Source organism: Cheilinus undulatus, linkage group 3, assembly GCF_018320785.1.
Source record: "Cheilinus undulatus linkage group 3, ASM1832078v1, whole genome shotgun sequence".
NCBI classification, from domain to species: domain Eukaryota; kingdom Metazoa; phylum Chordata; class Actinopteri; order Labriformes; family Labridae; genus Cheilinus; species Cheilinus undulatus.
Window position 1 is genome coordinate 29,735,882 of NC_054867.1, and position 21,937 is coordinate 29,757,818.

General features: G+C 39.4%; 1 protein-coding gene across 4 annotated transcripts in view; it reads right to left on the reverse strand.

Annotated features, from left to right (window-relative positions):
* srgap3 (SLIT-ROBO Rho GTPase activating protein 3) overlaps positions 1 to 21,436 on the reverse strand; it is a 99,441-nt gene extending 78,005 nt beyond the window's left edge. For all 4 annotated transcript variants that reach the window (XM_041782752.1, XM_041782751.1, XM_041782750.1 and 1 more), the window contains exon 1: positions 20,901 to 21,436. In XM_041782752.1, the coding sequence (XP_041638686.1) occupies positions 20,901 to 20,964 (64 nt within the window). In that variant the 5' untranslated portion in view covers positions 20,965 to 21,436. The remainder of the gene's footprint in view (positions 1 to 20,900) is intronic.
* Positions 21,437 to 21,937: the final 501 nt, after the last annotated feature.

Genomic DNA, 21,937 nt, shown 5'->3' on the forward strand with positions numbered 1-21,937 from the left:
TATCCATGGCAGACTTTCAGTGTGTAGCCTCTCGCTATTTTAGGATGGAGCCATCTGCTTTTTTTTCCTTCTGGAAGGAGGGCGGAGGGGGTTATCTCCAGACAAAAAGGCTGATGGAGGGAGAGGGGGGATGAGAGTGGAGCAGCTGAAATATGGTCACACTCTGCTGGGATCAAACCTATTGGGGCAAAAATCCCTCTTTTGACAATTAATTTATACTTTAAAGTTTTAAAGCAGCACATTTCTTGGGGGGGGGGGGGCATGTGACAGTACCATTTCCATGTATGTTTATTGTTGAAATTAAGCTTCATCTGATCTTTAGATGCTGGTTATTTATGTGAGTTTCTGACCTTTTATGAAATAGACTGAAATCTATATTTAAGACTTTTAATGAACTACTATATAAAAAAACACTGCATAAAGATTATTTCTAAATATTATGTTCTTCTGATGCAGGAAACTGCTGCTGCAGCAGGGTAGATGTCAAATGAACAGCACTCTGTTGGAAAAGATTTTCTAACATTTTTAACAGCAAATATAATCGCTAAGTCAGACAGCTGTTTATGGTCAGCTTTGCCCACAAAAGGTGTGTTTGTCTAACTTTTAGTCAGAAATATCTACACTTATTTGAATCAAAAAATAACTTCTTTGACAAAAAAATCTCTTTAATGTCAAAGTGAAAACAGATTTCTACAAAGTTATGCCAATTAAATGAAAATAAGTAATGTAAAACAAGTGACTGCATAAAGAATTTACACCAGGGACAGCACATATTTGAGTTCTTGCAGTAAAAATAGTCCTGCTTCTTGCAAGCCCTGTTTTCTTTTCATTTACACTTTGTTTCTCCAAATTACAAATCACTGCTTCTTAACTGTTAAATTATATTCATAATTTCAAAAACATCTCACTGTAAGCCTCCCAATTACACAAAGCAAGAGCCAGGCTAATGTTGAAATTCACACTGAACAGTCTTTTTACATTTCTCAGATCTTGTGAAATCAAAGCTTTTCTCTTTGAACCAAAGTTTTCTGTGGACATTTGGGATTAAGCCTTTACGATAAAAAAACAGTCTGTGCTTAACAGTTAACTGAGTTAAAGAAAGTATGTTGTTATGTATGCATTTGACACTCATTAACATTCATGGTAGTTTGATCTCCACTGGAGCTCACTGTGATGTTCTGCAGCCAGGCTCATTATCACTGCCGTGTAAATGACTACAGGTTAATAGTGAAGTATACTGACATATCAAGAGGGCAGGAAGCATAATGATGGCAGACACTTCACATCTTTGACCTGGAGCCCATACATTATCTTTATAAATGCCTTTTCCACTGGACACCTGCTCCATAATATTTCTGCTTTACTGTTAAGAAACAGGAAATGAAAGCAGAGAGCAGGAAAACCTTTGAAAACAATAGTAGGATGTTGAAGATCCCTGACCTTTGACTTTAACAGACAAAATCCTGTATTCACAGCTGTGTTTAAGAGCAGTGGCAATATTTCTAGCAATAACTGAAAATCTACTGTAAACTTAGGACTCTGCTTTTGTGAAGGGCACATAGCTAGTTTGCTAAGCATTAATAAAAGCATCAGATGAATGTTTCCAACTACACTCCTTCTGTGCATGGGCTTTGCTCATATCAAGAGAACTGAATACATGACAAAATCTCAAACATTTTCTAACACTTCCACAGGCTATATGACATTTTAGGTCCACAGTGCATGCTCAGTGCAGAATCTGATCAGAGCTTTCCCTGACTGAGCAGGCTGACTTCCTGTCATCCAACAAACAAATAAATAAATATAATTATATAGTTCTTCGCAAGTCAGAAGCTCCCAAGTGTTTAGGAAGGGTAGGACTTTAATAAAATTAGAGGAATGTTCTGTCTGTCACATTCTTGAAGGGCCAGTCGGAGCGAATAGACAAAATGACATTCTATGCATGCCTTAAAGGGGACATATTATGCAAAAATTACTTTTTCAGGTTTTTCTAACAAAAATATGTGCCCCTGGCCTGTCCACTGTCCCCCTAAGTACCAGAAAAAAATCATTCCCTTCCCCCTTTCTTTTTCCACCTTTCAGATAATGTGTGCTGAAACAAGCTGTTCTCAGATTTTCCCCTCATGTTGTCATGTGGGGAGTCCGCGCCCAGGTTCAGTTGGCCCTCCCCTCTTGGAAGAAAGTTCCGCCCTCCTCTCCTGATCTTTCTCTCAGCTGCCAGCTATCTGCTGACTTTGGTCTGGGAGATTGATGGTTCAAATCCCAGTCAGGTCCTTAACTTTGGATAAAAGCATCTGTAACATTGTAACATCAGGGGTGCTACATCCATTTCTGGAGAGTGGGTGTGATCAGGGCGGAGTCAGACAGCTCATTAACATTTAAAGACACAGAAACAGCTCATTCTGAGCAGGGCTGAAACAGAGGGGTTTTTAGGCACACAAAAGTCCCACAAAAGGACCTCTGGGAACAATTTAAACTTGTCTTAAAAGGGTAAAATATGTCCCCTTTAATCTAGAGCTGACAGGCTACTGTAGTGCCATTAGATTGTTAATGGTGGAGCTTCTCTGTGAATAAAACTGATGGCAAGGCTGGTCAGACAAGCTTTTGGTGTGGCTTTCTGCTCTTGTCTTAAAAAGATATGTGGTCCCTCTCCTATTGAGCCGCTGCTTTTCTACAGCTATATCTGAGCTAACCGCTGCCGCGGCTGCAGCCACTGAATACGCTGGCAAACCCCACCCAAAACAATCGCAAACCCATGCAAACGATCAGGAAAACAGCAGGATAAAGGGGTTAACATTTCAACATCAGAACCCAATTGACACACTTGTTGGCCCCAAAATGGAGTAACGGTTAGCCAGGATGCTAGCACCAATACTACTGATCCAAGACACATGCACTGATATCAGTTAAGAAATCACAACAGGGAAGGGCCCACTCACTGGGTTTTTCAGGGGCCAAGCCAATTCTGTGGGCAGGCCTGTGTACAAGTAAAGACAAATGTCTGTCTTACATTTACTGTTTCATTGAGCAATCAAAGACAGTGATTCAACAATTGTTTCTGATTTCAGAGACAGACATAAAAAAATTGAGCTGTAGGTGTAGTCTTAATATGTTTTAATACTTACCCGTCACTGTCAAAACCCACATTTATTCAAGATGAATGCAGCCTAAACTCTCCCTGAGGGACAGACCTAGCCTCGTTTATTATCTTTACAAAGATGATGTTTGTTAGGGGAAAGTTATTGACGTTATTTTTTCTGTCTCCATCAGGAAAAAATGCTGCTTCGTGAAAGTTATCATCAAATTTAACACTGATGCAAAAAGGTGAAACTTTTGACCCTAAAATTATTTCTTCTCACTGCCTTCCACAAACTCCAGTTGAATTGACACATCTATTGCCTGAAAACAAGACCTTACTTGTTATTTAATAGAATTAAAACCTGCCCCTCCTACAAAAGTCAAGTCAGGACACCGGTGATGATGCACTGGTGCAGCATTTTCCTGCAAGTTTGCTGTTTTGGAGCACCACGTGACACCTTGACGCAATGAAGTCGAGCTCAAATTGGGAGTGCAGTGAACAAGAGGAACTGTCTGCAGAGCATACGGAGGGCAGCAGGGGAAGCCAGGCTGTACGAGGAGGAGCAGGACAGATTGATCATTTTACTGCAGGATACGAAAGCTGAAACACTATCTCTCATATAGTGGAGTCAGATGATTTATGTGCCTTCTCTGCAGATAAAAACAGCCATCTTTAGAGTGGCTTTAAGTGTTTAATGTATCAATAAGAAGCTTTGATTCCACCTTTAGTGTTTTTGATTTGTGGCTTGTAGCATTAGATGCTGGTGAAAAACACAGTATGTCTTGTTGTAATCTGGATATATTAAAAATCAAAAACAGCCTCTGAAGGTATTAAACAATTTAAGAGTAAAGCCCTCGGGCATTCACATCACCACGCTTTAAGAAACACACAATATGTACAGACACACACCAGACAAAAGGCCCTTGGAGCCAAATTTCACAAGCGTAATCCCCAACCCAGCTCTGCAGTATCTGGTCTCTACACTGCAGAGCCAAATTCACATGAAAAGCAGACAAACGGAACCCCTTCATCCAGACCCTAATTCACTCATTCTGTCCTCTGCACTGAGTCTCACAATACAAGTTCCAGTGGCTGAACTAATCCCCCACTTCTCTGTTCTTCTATTTCTTCGTCTTCTCTTTTTAATCCCCTCATGATTAACACAAATTTGGATTCACAAGGGGCCTGCTCCTAATGACGGCGCAGGTTTCCTCTCTGCCGTCTGTCTCTATATCTCGTTTGTTCCCTCATTAGCTCAGACGGCTGCAGCACATGTGCTGAAAAGATAAGACAACAGGAGCTGAGACCAATCAATGGTGGGTGCAGAGGTGAGCCGATGGAGTGTCCTGCAGCAAGATGTCAGCTGTCAGTTTCGGGATTGTCCTTCACTCTTAATCCTGACTTCCAATTATCTGATGGTTTATCGGATTTGACGCTGCATGTTGTGCCACACTAAAAATCAATGTAGAGTGCAGAGAATGGGATGTTTTGTACATAGTTTTCATTCTAATGTGGTAGATCAAGTCTTGAATAGGCCAAATTAGCTTGATTATAAACAGACACAGCTTTATTTAGCCTCTAACCCTCTGTAATAATACTTATCTCTGGCTTTGATAGAAAATAAACGACTTTAGAAAACAATAAAAAGAAAAAATTGCAATCAGTTCTCATTCTGCTTTACAATGCCTCTCTGTGACTTTGATTGCCTCTCTGGATTGTCATCACCTCAGGGCGTCAGACGACCCTGAAGCTTCAAGGAAGCCAGAAAAAAAAAAACGCCCTTTCAGAGTCCAACAGTCCATAACTGCCTACATCCAGGTTCCAGCTCATCAGGTCCAGGCTGAGAGGTGTCTCCATGGCAACAAGGGCGTGTACCAGTCCCCTGGGAGCATCTTATTGGAGGAGAGCCTGATGGATGTGAGGATGCACGTGTAGATGTATGCACTGTGTCTGCAGAGCTAATAAGGTAACCCGTGTGCAGCAGCATCCGATCAAAGCAAAAAACTCATTTCACGTTTTCCCTCCGAGCACAGATTGCATCGAATTAAATACTCCCAGTGTAAATGGTATTTAGAAAAGCCCTGGAAGATTTTCAATGAATTTATCCAAGTTTTTATAAAACTGGAGTTTGCAGGAGAACATCAACAAGATCAACGCAAAAACAGTTTTTTTCTTGTTTTGAGTGGGCGAGTAAGAGAGTAGAGTTTGGTTTAGAAAGGCTGAGAGATAAACAAAGAGGGGAGCTTGTCCTTGGCTTACCCTTAGGTGAGTCATAATGGTGCATGTTTCAGGTTGAAGTTCAATTACTTTTGTACCCGCTGTAGACGAAACATCCTGCAATTTAATTAAACTGTAAGATAAACTAACTTTTTGTCTTGAATAGAAAAAAGCTTGAAATCAAATTGTTATAAGGATAAAACTAGCAGAAACTACTGATTTTTTGATAACGCATTTAAATGTAAAATCAATAAGGTCATTCCTAACATTTAAAAAATCCTTTAAATCAACAAAAGGTATCATTAATTTACCCTACATCTAACAACCCTGTGCCACATTTGCATGTATTTCTATCATCAGAGGTGGGTGAGAAGGACTCTGAGCTACAAATAGGTGCTCTCTAATTATCTGAAGCCAACAGTGGGACATGATAAAGTTAGTCGAGCATGTCCCAAGCTAACAATGTAAAACTTAGCTAATTACTCCCTCAAATAATGACCTTAGCTCTGAAAAGCTATTTCTGCACAGCCTGCCCTCTTTCTTCAGTTTTCACTGCCTCTTAGCAGAAATTGTTTTTCAACTCTGTAATGTCTTGTTCAGACCAGCATGTTGTACAATACAGCCAGAAAATGTTGCAATATGATGACATTTTTTGATTTCCCAATTTCCCGACAGTAATGTTAACATTATCATCTATTGTGCTTTCTAAAATGATTGATTTTCCATAGACGTGACGTGGCAGTTTGTGTCTGTATCAGTCCTGTGATTGGCTGGCATCCAGTCCAGGATGTAACCCTGCCTCTTGTCCAGTGGTTATAATGAGATTGGCTCCAGCCCCACTGTGACCCCAGGTAGGACAGTACATGGTTACAGAGTGAATGAGGATTCAACAGATACATCCTGAGTGTTAGAGTTCAAATCTTTAACCAATTATGTTAACACACAGTGGCCATTTTTTCCAAGACAGTATGGCGGCAGTCAGAGCACAGCTGACTGTTCTTGCAGACCACTACTGTGAGGGTTGTGCACAACCACTGGACCATATAGTGCGAGCCATTGAATTGTGCGTGATGGTTGCACATCATAAGCAATGCAGTTGAACAGTATGAGCTGGCACTACATTGCAGTGTATGCCGTGAAATCACTCTAACATATCTACAGCAATAGGGCTAAAGCAAACAAAACTACGCTATCTGTGTAAACTACACTGGTAATATAGCAATGTAGCCAATGTAGCTTAAGCTAAAGCTTCCAGTGCAATTATAACTTATGCTTTTTTTGTTAAAGCTAATGTAGCTATATAGACAGCATTAAATATCAGAGCTATTAAGTTCTACCTCTGTTTGTTAAAGCTCACAATGCTAAAGCTAATGAAGCTACATCGGCCTACATAGCAATGTTTTACACAGACATAGTGTGCCCCCAAATCGCATACCTCTGAACTAAATATTAAACAATGGGAGTGAATAGGTGTGTGTGTAGTGCATTCACACTGAGAAGTACACTCAAATGCTGTATACTAGTGGCACACTCAGAAAGATAACGGAGTGTGGAACGATGGACACCTCACACCATTAATGAATGCCAGTTTGGTGACATAGCAAATATTGCACTGTTAGCATGCTAGCACACTAGCTAGAATTAGCATCCATTAGCTAGCTAATGGGTTATTAGCAACGTCAACAGATTTCAATCAAGAAAAGAGCTTTTAAGGCACATTAAGTTCATTTTCTCCATGGAAATAATGTTAACATAAAAACAAGTTATATGTATCCTGTACATAGTGAGCGTAGACATAAATTTCTGTTTTAATCATTTTAGCGTCTACTTATAACTTGCTATTAGAAAAAAACAGAAGAAGACAACAGAGACAGTTAAACCTTGACACTTCCTGTTTGTGCGCAAATTGAGACAATACTGACCCCATGTGATTAAGTGCTCCATACTGCATTTTAAGTGACTCGTAATACAGTATACAAAAAGAAGCACTTGATTTGAGACACATGGATACATACATAGCTAGCATTGCTACGCTAGCTTTAGCTAAATCCAACGCAGCCGCGCTAGCTATGTATGCATAAATACTTCTGAATCAGGTTTGTACATACTTTAATCTGGTATTGGACCTCTGACCTTTTTTTTCTGTTTAATTTACAAATTGTTGCTTAGTCTGTAATGTTGGCAGTGTATTAATTTCAGGAATGTAACTGCCACACTTTATGAATACGCTGAATTTAAAGAAAAATCTGTCACAGAGGTGGCATCTCACAGCAGCTGCCTGCAACAAGGGGCATCTGAGATTTATGGCCTGCAGCCAGAGACTCTTCTGCATTGTTCTACATGTCAGGGACATAAGCTAATGGTGTGGTTGTGTTGCTGTAAACACAGTGTGTGACGAGTCTTTATCATTTTACGACTTCTTAATTTATATGCAACAAAGGAAAGTTCGCAGAGAAAACTTGATGGTACACAAGACAAATAACAAGCTTGACAGACTCATTATGTAACGAAAGCTATGACACGTAGCACGTACGACTTACTCCTAGTCAATGTTACATTGGTTAACTAACTAGCAAGCTTACACTGCAGTTTGGTGGGATTTTACACCTTTCTCTCATAACATGAACATTACTATAAAGTAACTTGTTGTATTATGCTTTGGCTAGCTTTTATGTAATATTAACTTGTGTTGGGGAGACGATAATCATGCAAGCACTAGGGATCCAAACAGAATACGAAAAGCAACCATCAATCAAAAAAGGTCATCGGAACTGAACTAAATTTTGGTCTTTTGCTATACACTGTCTTTTCAGTGGAGAAAAAAAAAATCAAATTTACAAATAGGGCCTGAGCTGGCATGTTTTCCTGATATTATAGAGCATGTCTTAAGTAGTAGTAATAGTGATATATCTTACAGCTAAAGCCTGTATTTTTCCTTTAGAGAATATTAAAATCTAAAAAAATGATTCATCAAATCAAAATCATTTTCAGTACAACCTCTAAGTAACCAGATCTTAGCCTGACAGCGAACACTTGAACATTAGTGGACCTTTAATACAATCACAGTGTTGAAAACCGCACTGCATCGGGACAGCGCTGACACAGATTCTTTCAATATAGACAGCTGAATGAAATGAGGAGGGAAAGCATGCACTGACTGGCACCAAATAACAAAGACTATAAACTGTCTGTTTGTGCAAGTGGACCTTTGTATCTTCATTACAGCACAGAAACTTTCATAACTACTCCAACACCGTTTTAAATGACAATATCTGCCTGGCACATCACTCACTTAATAAAAGAGTAGTTATTTCTTGGATCATTGTAAACTGGACTGAACAATCTCTCAGCTTATTGAGTGGCAGCAGCATTCATCACATCGTGCTGATAGAGACCACAGCAGTCTGTAAAGTTAGGAGAAGTTGAGTTCAAGTAAGCTATTTATGATGGAAGGGAGCGTGATGATAGCTCAGGGTGACATAATTATATTGGTTTTTAAGGATCAGAAGTGGGTCTGTTTCATATTTTTGTCGTGGTTATACATAGCATGAGTGCAAAGTCTTACATACTGAATGATAAGGCCAACATACTGTATCAGACACTTCACAGGTTATGTGTTTCTTTAATGACTAAAAACAAGTGTTGTCCAACTTTGATTGGTAATGTTTTTGAATAAAATGTAATACAGTACAGAAATAATTAAAGCGATAGTATGTCAATAGCAATAATGAACTTTTTAAGCTATTATCTCCCGATACTGATATTATGTCAATCACGAATAAGCAGTGACATCTCTGCATTAACACACTTGAGTAAGCACCCTATTACTAGACCTCTTCACAAAGAGCACAAAGGTTTAGAAAAGTTGTTCAGAACTTTTCATTTCCAAAGATAAAATCATCCGCTATTTTGTTTTTCTCTCCACTATTGTCCAAAGACTTTTTGCAAATCATAATGAGGACCATAACATGGCACTGAGCCCTCCTTTTGTTGCAGTGTTTTATGTGTAGCAAACAAGTAATTTAAGCTAGCTAGCTACTGGAGGCGTTCACAGGCATAAAAACATGAGAGTTATATCAGTCTTCTCATCTATTTTGATGTTAATAAACTCATGTAATCAACAGTGAGTCAGCAGCAGACTAACTCCAGCTGCCATTACTCTGACTAGTCACAGCCAACCAGACAAACAGGCAAACTCAGAACAAAGCCCAAAATTTATTGGACCACAAGAACAAACAAGCTGTCCCACTGAAGATTATTCTGGGTAAATAGATGGTAGATTTTTTTTTTCTGTGTAAATGTTCTCCACAGTCAGCGGCAGGTTTTCCAAACAAGCTGGCAGCAGCAGACCATCAGCCACTGAGTCAGTGTGACCGTTTCTCAAACCCCCAACATGTCAGTTTGTACACAGCCAGCTTCATGCTGCCCGGCAGGGTGTTAATAGCTTACTAACTAAATCACACCATGATGGTTACAATCAAGCTCTGATCATGAGACACTTTTCAAGCAACAACGGAGCAGCACATTCAGTCCCAGTAATAAACCCGGTTAACATCACAAACACAGGGTACTCCAGAGCACAAACAGACCACAGGCTGAGTTCAGTAATCATTCTTTCTTTCTAAAAAAACATGAACCCCAAACCCTTTTGAGAATTTATCTCGCTCAACAGAGCTGTATACAGCCCGGAGCAACAACAAACAGAGACACACCTCATGTCACTTATAATTCTCATCAGCATTTAACTATGAAAACAACACTTTTTACAGCCAGAGGAACATCACTACTTCCCATGGTAGATCCTGTATTTTTATCTCAGCAATCACAAGCTATGTATGTATCCTCTCTCTGCATTTATATGATGAGATTGTTAATATGCAGATGACAAATTAAGAATTAACAAAGGCATTGTTTGAAGGAAATATTGAAAGACTGTAATTTTATCTCTAAAAGCCTGTAAATTATTGAACTCAGTTGTTTCAATCAGACTCGTTGCAACATGTTTCCAAAAAAATGGCCGTTCTGAAAGCTCAGCATGGTACTGTGCTGGATACCACCTTTGCAATAAGACAGTTTGTGAAATTTCATCCATGCTAGATATTCAACAGCCAACTTTGAGTGATATTATCAGAAAGTGGAAGCATTTAGGAACAACAGCAACTCAGCCATGAAACAGAAGACCATTTAAAAAAACAAGGGGGGGTCAACGGCTGTTAAGGTGCATGGCATAAAAGTCACCAACACTCTGCTGATGCCATTGCTTAAAAGTTCCAAATTCCATTGGCATTTAAGTAAGCACAAAACTATAGCAGTAGCTTCATAAAATGGGTTTCATCAGGCTCAGCAGCTGCATGCAAGCCTGACATCACCTGTGTTTCCCCTACCCTTCTATTTGCCCCCTTAACGTCAAGTCAGTTTTATTTAATTGTATAGTGCCATATCACAACAGAAGTCATTTAAGGACATCTTTCTCTACCTGGTCCTTTTATCAAACAAACTAAATAGCCTTTTAATTTATTTATCTTTTTTACATGAATGTATTTAATTTCTGAGTCCTGGTTTACTGTTCATTCCCTCTGACTCCATGACCAGAGCTGAGCAATCCCACACACTCACTGACCAGAGGACCCCCCCACCCCCCGTGTCAGAGCTGGGGTCTAATGTTTGCTAGGATGCTTTGACTCAGTATCATGAGAGGTCTCCAATGAAACTGATTTATCCTCTAAAGTTGTGTATGAACCAATGTCCCGCTTGTTTCACGTCCAAGATAGTAAGACGAACGCTGGATTTCGGTGTGAGATTGTAGCAATTGTGCACAATCTATTAAATTCTCACATTAAGTCTGACACTAGTAATACAGGAAAGTCCTGCAATCCCCCATAAATCATGCTGCAAACTGATAAACCAGTGGTAAACATGGTTGAAATCAACAACAGTTGGGCCCATCTGCAGGTCACCTGGTGGTCATTTTATAATTTTAAAACTCAATCATCTGGGATCAATAAACTGGTGGACGACCCCTTTTGTCTTTTTATTCCTTGCGTGCATGTTGCTCATAGCGCCTGACGTTATTGGTGATATTTATGATCGTTATTTAAGTTTGTAAAGAGAGTGGTGCAGGAATAAGTCCTAAACTGGAAAAGTGAGTCAGCATTTTAGCACTTTCGGTTCCCTCATCTAAAAGTCTATGGGATTTTTCAATTAGTTTTCGGTTAAATGACTGAAATAAGGTCTGTAGCGAACACAAGCACAAGAGAGTTTAACATTTTATCCTACAACATATAATACATCTGAAACGTGCACCACCTTTGAATTGTGTATCTTTTCACGTCTTAATAAAGGCGGTTGCTAAAAGACAGCAAACAAGGACTAAAGCGTTTGTCAGGAAGATCATGGTGTAGTTCAGTATAGCCTGACATTAGCTTTGTACTTTCATCAGTCAGATTAACGAACCAGATATGATGCTTTTATTATCAATTTGTGAAGATTATCTTTATGAACAAAACATGCAAGTTTCATAAACATTTAATGGACACACAGCAATAATCCCAGAAACCCACTGAAAAATCCCATAGGCTCGACGCCGAGGGAACCCATGCGACGCAAACTTCCGGGTTTGCCTACAAAACTACGTCACGACTGCACCACTCTATAAATCTTGTCCACATACAGATTACGACAGAACCTCTTCAACCTTTATAAATGTAGGAGTGTTGACAAAAGATCACACAGGCATAGAGACAACAGGAGGAGACAGAGGCATGCAATGTGTGTGGATAATAATAGTGAAGAGAGAGAAAATGAGTAGATATGTTTCACACATCCATCTGGAAAACCACTCATAGACAGCATTTGGGAAAGGGCAGAGCCTTTGAAAAAAAAACTTGGAGGGTGACTGGATGAACGTTCTGTCTGTCACATCTTTATGGGCCAATCAGAACAACAAAACACGGGACATAGCCACTACCGAGGTGCACGCCTGTGCCCCTGGAGTAATCTCCATAGAGAACTGCATAACGCCTTGAACCATGGCAATTGCAGACCTCTCAGTACACGACTTTTGTCATTTTTGAAAAGTAAACAACTCACTGCTGTTCTTTGTTCTTCTTTTCACGAAGAAATGTCATCCAGCTCTGATAAAACTGGCACTTTAGCAGCATCTATGCTAATGTCTCCCGCCACAGTTGCACTGGCCTCTTGTCACTGCTTGCTTACACTACGACTCCGCCGCGCACTACAGTACTGCCCCTCGACACTGATTGGTCCTGTCACTTTCTAACCGGGCCCAAACGATTCAGACAGGAGCTTTGCAAGATGGATTCACCAGTGAGAAACACGGAAACGGGTGTATCCATCTGCTTTGCAAGGTTAGCTAGGCCCCTTACCTCCAGCAAAGGCAATGTTAATGCACCAGCCTACCAAGACATCTGAACAATGCTATGCTAACAACTTTGTGGCAGCAGTTTGCAGAAGGCCCTTACCTTGTCCAACATGACTGTGCCCCAGTGCACAAAGCAAAGACTATAAAGACATGGTTTGATGATGTGATACGATATGATATGTTATGTATTATGATACCAGGTTCAAAACATGAGTTCACCCCAATTTTCAGTTTTCCGTTATTCTAAACAAAGACATGGGACTCATACTAATGTATAAATACATCTGAGTCTTTTATGTCAGCTCTTTAAATCTAAATATAAATTTTCTTTGTTTTTCTTCAAGTTGTATAGTTACTAATAAAACAATCCTTTTCTTTAGATAAAATGACACTGGTATGTCCTACTACTTCAGCTACTGATATCAAATAAATTAGCCTAAAGAAGATTGTGCATTCTGCTTGTATAAAGAGTTTAAAAGTATTGCAGTATATATTTCTTTAATATTAATTCATGATATATTTATTTTTGAGGTATTGTTACATCCCGATAAATTGTAATTCAGATGCTCGTTGCATTGTTTGAAGTAGTAAGAAACATACATAGATTGGGTAACTTTCAGGCCTTTAATTCATTCACTGATAGAGATAAACCTGTTTGTTATTTGCTCTGACAGGAAGGAACAAACAGCGAGTGGAAACTCAAAAAGAAAAAAAAAACCAGAGGTGTTAACAACATGTGCTGTTTTCAGTTTCATCTTGCCAATGTTCTTCGGTGTATGTAGCTGACATAGGTGGACATTTATGTGTGAAGTTAACCCATAAGAGCCCACACCTATTTCTCCTCATAGCAAAATTATGGCAGGGCATTACACAGACTCAGCAGACCATGTACAACACAGTCTGACTTAAAAAAAAAAATACACATATCTCTAATGTCAAGGATAGGAAATGTTACTTATATGTCAAATTGGGCTTTTGTGGTTAATTTATTATCATCTATTATTGGAAAATACGTTTACTTTACAGTTTTGATTGCAAAGTGGTGTAATTTCATCTTTTCATTCATATTTATACAGCATAAGCCAAAATCAATAAGATTTAACAACCAAAATCATATTTAGGGGCTTTTTTTTCACCACAAAAACCCAGTGAATGGGCCCTCCACAGTCATGATTTCTTGACGGCATCAATGCATGTGTGTTGGATCGGCAAAATAGGGGCTTTAAACCCCTTTTCACTGCTGTTTCTGTTCATTTATGCCACTTTTTCCCACTCTATGCCCGTTTTTTTCCATTTTTAATTCACTTTTGAACCCCATTTTCCTACTTCATCTAGCCAGATTTTGCAACTTTTTTTTCCTGTTTTTACCTTTTTTGACACTTTCAACAGCATTTCACCATTTTCCTACCATTCTGGCAACCTTTTTGCATTTCTGTAACCCATTTTTGCCACTTTTCAACATTTTTGCCTATTTAAAAAAACTGCTACTGTATTTTACTTTTAGTCATTTGTTCCCACTTTGAAGTCAGTTTTTGACTTGTTTTTACAAGTTTGGCTTTTTTCTTTTACCTGTTTTTACCTCTTCAGCCCTTTTTTCACTTTTAACCGCTTTTCACAATTTTCTTCACATTTTCTCTCTTGTTGCATTCCTTTATTATTTTTTGCCATTTAAATCCCATTGTTGCCTCGTTTGAATCCTTTTTACCACTGTAACACAAACTCAAGTCAGTTTGCCAAGTTAGTGTGGTTCCTTTGTACTGGTGTGAAAGCTGTAAAACAGGGAGAAGAAGCACCTTCAGCAGCTCCAGCACATCAACATACTATTCTCATATTGTTTTTTAATCATATATGCAGTATGTAAAAAAAAAAACAAAAAAAAAAAACATTGCATTCTCAAAGAACTGTCTGTTGCAATGGGTTTATAATCATTGGGATTAAATATTTTTAACAAAAAACATTTTCTGGACGCAGTTGTGCCTCATTTTCAAAGTGTATCATTGACAGAGATAGATGCAAACAATATAGACACAAAAGATCATTGCCAACATTAGTCAGTGTATGTGTATGTCCATTTCAAAATGGATAAATTACTTTAGAGCAACCAAAGCCACAGCAAGAGTTAAGTCTTAGTTTATGTCCAAGAGTTTTCCTGCAATAAATTTTGTCCAATCAAAGAGCATTTTCCTCACTTATCGCTAGGGGTGTGGCGAGATCTCGCGAGATCAAAACATCATGAGATGTCTTGTTGAAGTGAAAACCATCTGGCAAGATCCATATTGCAGACACCAGGGGTAGCAGCTCTCCTGACAGAAAACAAAACCTAACTGGAAGTTAGAAAAGATCACAAAGCTGCCCTGAACACTTTAAAATTGTTCGTTTACCAGCTAATGAAGAAATGGAGCTGATCCGTGACCGATTAAGATCACCGCTCCAACCCCCACCTCCTCCTCTGCGTGTGCTACTTGGGGCCGCACAAGATTCACCAATGCATAATGGGTTCATCATAACAGTCAGCAATAATGAAATGCTGCTGCTGGAAACCTTAGCAGTCTCTGTGAGTCTGTGTATGCACGCAGACTCGCTCATAGTGCCGGTATCTCTGACTTTGTAACTTTGATTCAGTCGCTGCTTTGTCATGTCTCCCTCTCGTCTCACCGTCTGTCAGTCACAAATCCATCAGCTGTTGGCTGTGCGTATCATCAGTCAGAAGTTTAACTTGAGTAGCGCAAAAGGCCGTTGTATACTGCGGTGGTAAACTTAGCAAAACAAACTCAGTCTATACGCCATAGTGTCCACTGTTAGCTCCAAAAGCGAAGTTCTAGCTCCAGTTAAACACACCCTCTTTGTTGTCTGACAGCAGGCAGAGCAGAGACACAGATTCGCTCACCAAAGCGCACACATTAACACACACCCTCATCGGTGTGTCTTGTCCAACACTGTCAAAGCTAATATGAGGGAAAAAGACCACAAAACGATAAATTAAGCAATTTTTTCTAAATTACTGTAGAAAACAACATGTTTTTGACGGAAATATTTCTTTTGGGTGTTTTAAATATGGATGTACTTAAACAGGATGAGAAATAGTTTTTAAATTACTTTCAAAATAATTGAAATGCTTTTATTATTATTATAATTGTAGCAATGAGTACATAGTGTAGAAAAATAAAGATGTGGTAGACTATTAAAATGAAAGGTTTGATTTGAAGAACATTAAAATGTACTGAGTCAGAGTTAGACCAAATAAACTGTGTGTAAGCATTGATAGCTTATTCAGTACATGAGGAGTTTAAACATTTCTAAATAGACCTGAATGCTTCGCAATTATGGCTTTCAGCTGTATAAAGGCCATATTTTCCACTCATACAATTTTTTCCAAAATAAAAAAAAAGTGTAAAAACTTGTCTCGTCTTGTGTCTCCTGGGCCCAAATCTTGTCTCGTGGGCCCAAATCTTGTCTTGTCTCATCTTATCTCGTGAGATAAGTGTCTCGTCACACCACTACTTATCACACATTGTGGCTCACTTCTAAATGTCCTCCTATGACACAGATACAAAGCTGAATTAATAAGGTAACACTCAAACAAGGTGCTTCAAGATTCAGGCCAGAGCAAACAAACTATAGGTGTGAAAACACCCTGGAAGTCCAGCATGCCAGAAAATGAAAGCAGGCATAAACTGTGCTGCACTGGAGCAATTTCAGGGAACGCGGCCAACAGAAGAGGTAACCTGCTATCTCTCAGGTCAGAGTACAGTACAGCAAAAAGATGTAAACACAAGGCTAATGTAATAAATCTGAGCTGAGCTGAAGCCTGGGTATGCTCATGTATTGACATTTACTGGTGGTACTCTAGGTTTCACTACCTCAGTTGCTGTCCTGACTTTTTTTCTCTTAAACAGCTCATTCTCTTGAAAAGTCTTGTAAAGCAGACATTCATTCTGTTATATGATCCTGGTTATCCTTATCCTCCTCACCTGCAAGTATGACTTTATACTGAAGCTATATTCAAGTGTCCAACCCTCAGCTGTATATGTCAGGTACCAAAATATGAGCTTCAGAACAGCACAACACAAGCTGCCTGTAAAAAGGCATAGTTAGAACTTTGGTCTTGATATTAAGCAACACAATGACTTCTATTACACATGCATAGCATCCCTGAAAATTTCCTAAAATTATCCAGGAAGCCTAGAGAAGGGAATGCAAATAGCTGAATGAGTTTTTCCCTGCCATCCTCAAAACAAAAACTGTGTAATAGTCTGGAACATTTGCCTAAAGCCAGCGGGATGGGTGATGATGTCATTCATAATGACTGGAGTTTCCCTGTTTAAACTCAAAACTGTGTTGACTACTCACCTTGTTCGCCAGTATTCTGTTAACTACTTTTACTTTTGTACAAATTGTAATGATACTAATGCAGAAGCAGTCAACATTGCCAAAGACTTCCATCCCCTCTCTTGCAAGTCCAACCGGGACGCCCCCTTTGTGCAAGCTGACTGTTTACCTATATGGACAACACATCTCTGTGCCAATCCATTGTACAAAGGTGAAGCTAAAATACCCTAGTACAGATGCAGCTATATCACACTGAATGGAGCTGGCTGGTGGAGCAAACAATACGAATTGCTTAATCTTGGACCCCCCCCCCGCCGGCTCTATTGTAGTATTTTCCTATTTTTATTACAAATTTACTGACTTTCTGGAACTTAAGACCCTTTATTTAATATTATGAATGACAGACGTGTTGAAATTTGTAATGTATGTGTCAGGAAGATGATGTTTGTTGAATGTTTTGTTAATATGCCGATTGAGATCTGATGTTGGTTAGATAATGTGGCTAATGCTGAGAGGTGCTAGCTTCACCGGCCTTTGATTCTCTTTGCAGGGTGACCTCCGGATTCCTGTGGTGAGTATCATCATTCAATGCTTCGGTTATATGTGAGTATAAACTGACACAGCCTCTGGACAATTTTATCCTTGTTTTCTTGCTCAAAGTACTGCTAAACCACACTGTTCCTCCAAAATGCTTTTGGTTAGCAGCTGTTTATGTCAGAGTAAAAAGACGGCAGTCGTAAAGAATAACTACAGTGGCTAACAGTGGTGGGCCGCTTTGTTCCAGTTTAGACAGGCTGTTTGACCAGGATTGTGAGACGGAAATGATTAAAAATTTTAACAATTAGCTTAACTGCCTTAAAATTCTGGTGCAGACTACAAAGGGATTTGATAGCTAATCTCAGGCATTCCTAGTATCGATAGTTAAATGTTACAATTTCTCTCGCCTTTATTCTTCTGCTCTGTAAATCCAGTTATGAGCACCGTAGCGAGCCACATTTGTCAGTCATGATGTTAAATTCTCTCGTTTTACCAATAGATAACCGAACAAACTTCAAAGAAAAATTAGTACTCAGACATAAATGAGCATGATAAAATAAACTATTAAGACCAAAAAAAAATCAGTTTCAATGAAAAAATTACTTGGCATGTACTTAAACTTTATAGTCTGCATCATTCCCCATCCATTAACATGGAGCTCTAGATGTTTTGGCTTCACTCCTGGAGGGCTGTTGCTATGTTCAACTTAATATACAGTCTATTTTTACACATTAAAGCAAACAGAGCATGTTGAGTTTTACGATGATGTCCGACACACAATCTCCTGCTGTGAGCTGCATGTGTAAAAGGAAATTCAGGAATAATTCAGTATACATATGAATACATGAAATTTTGTAGAAAATTGTCAAGATTTCTTCTGTGAAAGGTGCTCAGGAGTCTCAGCTCTTTAGTCAGTCTCCATCTATCTCTGTTGGGTGTACAGACTGTCTTTATTGACATGCTAATGCAGGATCTGCCAGCTGAACAGCTTGGATAAAGTGAACACCATCTCCCAAGGTCCTTCAGAGAGCTCAGCTTTGGCAGCTGGCCTCGGGGGTCGTCAACAATTCATGAATGGCCCTGGGTTAAGATGTGAGCATAGTTATTTGTTACACTGTATGAGAGGAATTAAACTCTACATTATAACGTTCTCTAGAGCCAAAGTATTTAAGGAACCCTAATGACTGAAAACCCTTTTCCGTCTTTGTTGTTAAACCACTGCTTTTTTATATCAGCCCTCACACATAATAAAGCAACCCTGTGATCTTGTTATGACCCAGTCAATGACCCACTGATGATTTGCTCCTTCTGCATGTAGACATTAACCATAAAGCAATAACTCAGAAGAAGACAGGTGCAATTTCCCAATCTGAATTTCATTACGCTCTGCTCACTGCCTTTGTTGCGAGGGTGGTGGATGTCAGGAGGAGAGCGCTCTGTGTCTGCAGGCGATGCAACATGCCAGCTGTGAATGAGAAACAAGCAGCATTCACCATAAATTACCATCCGTCCTCCCTGCACAGTTCAAGGGCCCTGCCTGTCTAAAGCACGCTGGAGCAGACAGGGCACTTGCTCTTTAAACAAGAGCAACTCTCCCATGACACACATGGATCAAAACTGAATAACTGATGCCGAAATATTTTGGAAATATGTGGCCTGAAGAGCAGTTTTCTGAATGACCAGCTACACACAGCTGAGGTTATGGAGACAGAGACGGTCTGGTGGGGGGGAATCCATCAGAACAGAAACTGATACCCTATCCACACAAAGAAGAAAGATCAATCCCACAAATCCACTCACACGTCGAGCGTCCAAAGGTCTGAACCGCTACAGGACTCAGGAGATGATCAGCTGAGGCCACTGAGGCGTAACATTAGTAAAACCAAAGAGAAACAGAGTGTTGTTACAGGTCCAAATGCCTTGAAACAAAACCCCAGAGACCTTTCAAACCTTTATCTCAACACCACACAAAGGAATAAATTGTCACTTTAAACACAGTGTGATTGGTTATATGGGTGGTCTGTAACTGCTAGTCTACCTCCAGAATGGACTCTTTTTCTGACAAGTGCTTTTTTGGTGTCCATAAAGTACTGGCTTGAAGGAGCAGACAAGAACCACAAGAATCAGAAAATCTGGACTGTATTATGAACTCAACAGCCAATAGGTAAAAGCTTCCAAAAAGCACTAAATCCAGTGTTTCTTTACACATCAATGAGACTTTTTACACTGCTAGAATCACAATCAGCTTTAACAAACATTAGCAGTGGCGTGTCTATCATCCACAGCTTTTTATCCATGCTGCTAGGTGAGAAAACAGCCAATCTGCCAGTGATTCAAAGGCAAAAAATAGGGTGAGCCAAGTTGGATCGCAGGGATGTGGATTAAAGCTGACACACCAACATGGACAACCATTATACAACACTGAATATGTAAAAAATTACACAGACATGATTTGTATGACATACATAAAATTGATTCCCAATTGTATATCATTAAATCATACTTTGCAGAAAATATATAAAGATATTTAGCATCAGTATGTTTCAGTCATAACAATGTTAGATTTAGCCAAAGAAACTAGGGAACTTCTTAATTACTAAAGATAAATGAGGGTAACTAGAGAAGCAATGCAGAAATGAGGGCCAATACTGATTCCAATGTTTCTGTCACTTCATATTGTGTCTTTTGGTATTGTATTGTATTGTGTTGTGATAAAGCAAATAGTGTATTGTACTCTAGTGTATCATAGACTATTGATTCATTTAGTATTGCAATGTTTTAATGTCATATCAAAGATTGTATTGCTTGTGTTGTATTGTATCACATCCAATCATTTGGTATTGGATTGTATCATGTCAGATCATTATTACATATTGTACTATGCTGTGTATTATCTTGCATCTTATTCTTGCATCTGTCCTTATTCCCTAAATCTGCCAGTTTCTCCAACATTTCTGAACACAAAAGCCTAAAATTGTAAAATAGTGTCTTCAAATTCAACTGTACATTCATTTTTACCCAGCAACTGACCAACTCATTTTCATTTGTAAAAAAAAAAAAAACACACACAGCTGCCTGCCTTTAAATTCATGAAGGAAACCTTTGCACACGAGAGAGACAGGAAAATGAAACTGCTGCACTGTGATGGTCTTGTCATTGGATTGACTGTCACGGTTCACCAAATGGGAAAAATCTGCTTTGACACGTTATAAGAGGCCTTTAGAGTTGTCTGCAGCAGGCACATGAATGAAAAGAAACACAGGCTAATAAACAGGGTCTTGGTCAGGCAGAGTCGACGGACAGGCTCTGCAGAAACAATGCACACAGAGGCGGACACACATCACACAAACACCGCACCTTTCACTTGGGTCTCATAATCCGCTATGATTTCCTTATCCTTCTTGTATTTAGTAGATGACATCGTTCCTCAGGTTTAAGGGTGAGACCCTGCAGGTCGAGGACTCTGTTGGGTTTTAGGTGATGATCCCCGACTTGTAATGTTCCTCCGTTATTTTTTCTTTCCTTTCTAGTGCGCGTGCATTGAAGAAAATTAGCTTCAACTGGTTCTACTCCAGCAGACGAGGAGTTTAAAAGCACCGTATGGTAAAAATCAGGGCAGAAATAACACACGAGCAGCAGTCCAGTGTTGCATTCTTGTCTTTTTTTTTCCCTAAGAGGTTGTCGAGTTATCTGCCTTCTCCTCCTGGCACCGGTCAGCTCAAAGGCTTCAGCAGGAAACAACAAAAGGCACGAGCGGGCTCCAAACTATGAAAACAACATGCTGAAGGGAGCGGAGAAGCGCGTGAAGCTTTCAAGAAGGCAGGTCCGTGTACCTTCTTCTTCTGGGGCCGAAAATGAGCAGACATGCGTATATGTGCGAGGAGGCAGGCAGGCACCGCTCGTTCTCTGACAAATTGCGCTGCAGGGGAACAGGAATTTAAAAGACTGTCACGTGAGCCTCCTCATATTGTCACCCCCCTCCCTCCTGCCTCTCTCTCTCTTTCTTTCACACATAGTGTCTCATTCATTCAAATTATTTCAGTCCAGGTCGCTTTATTGGCCGAAGAACAGTGGCAATATTACAAACGCACCTTGTAACAACAAAGAAATATAATAACAATAATGAATTGAGTGACAATAATCTTAATCGCTGTTTTTTTCACACTTGCATGAACACATTTTCTTAAACTGGGCCCTTTTCCAAACTCTATGTACAAAAATGTTTTTTTTTCAAAGCAAGAACTACATTCAAAACTGTATAAACTACAACTACTTTTCATATAAATACCACATAAGTAGATCTTTCTGGCAACTTCATAAAACTGTCTTTCATCCAAATCACTTGGAACATATTGACTTTTTTGATGAAGCATAGGCTGTAATACTTAACAATA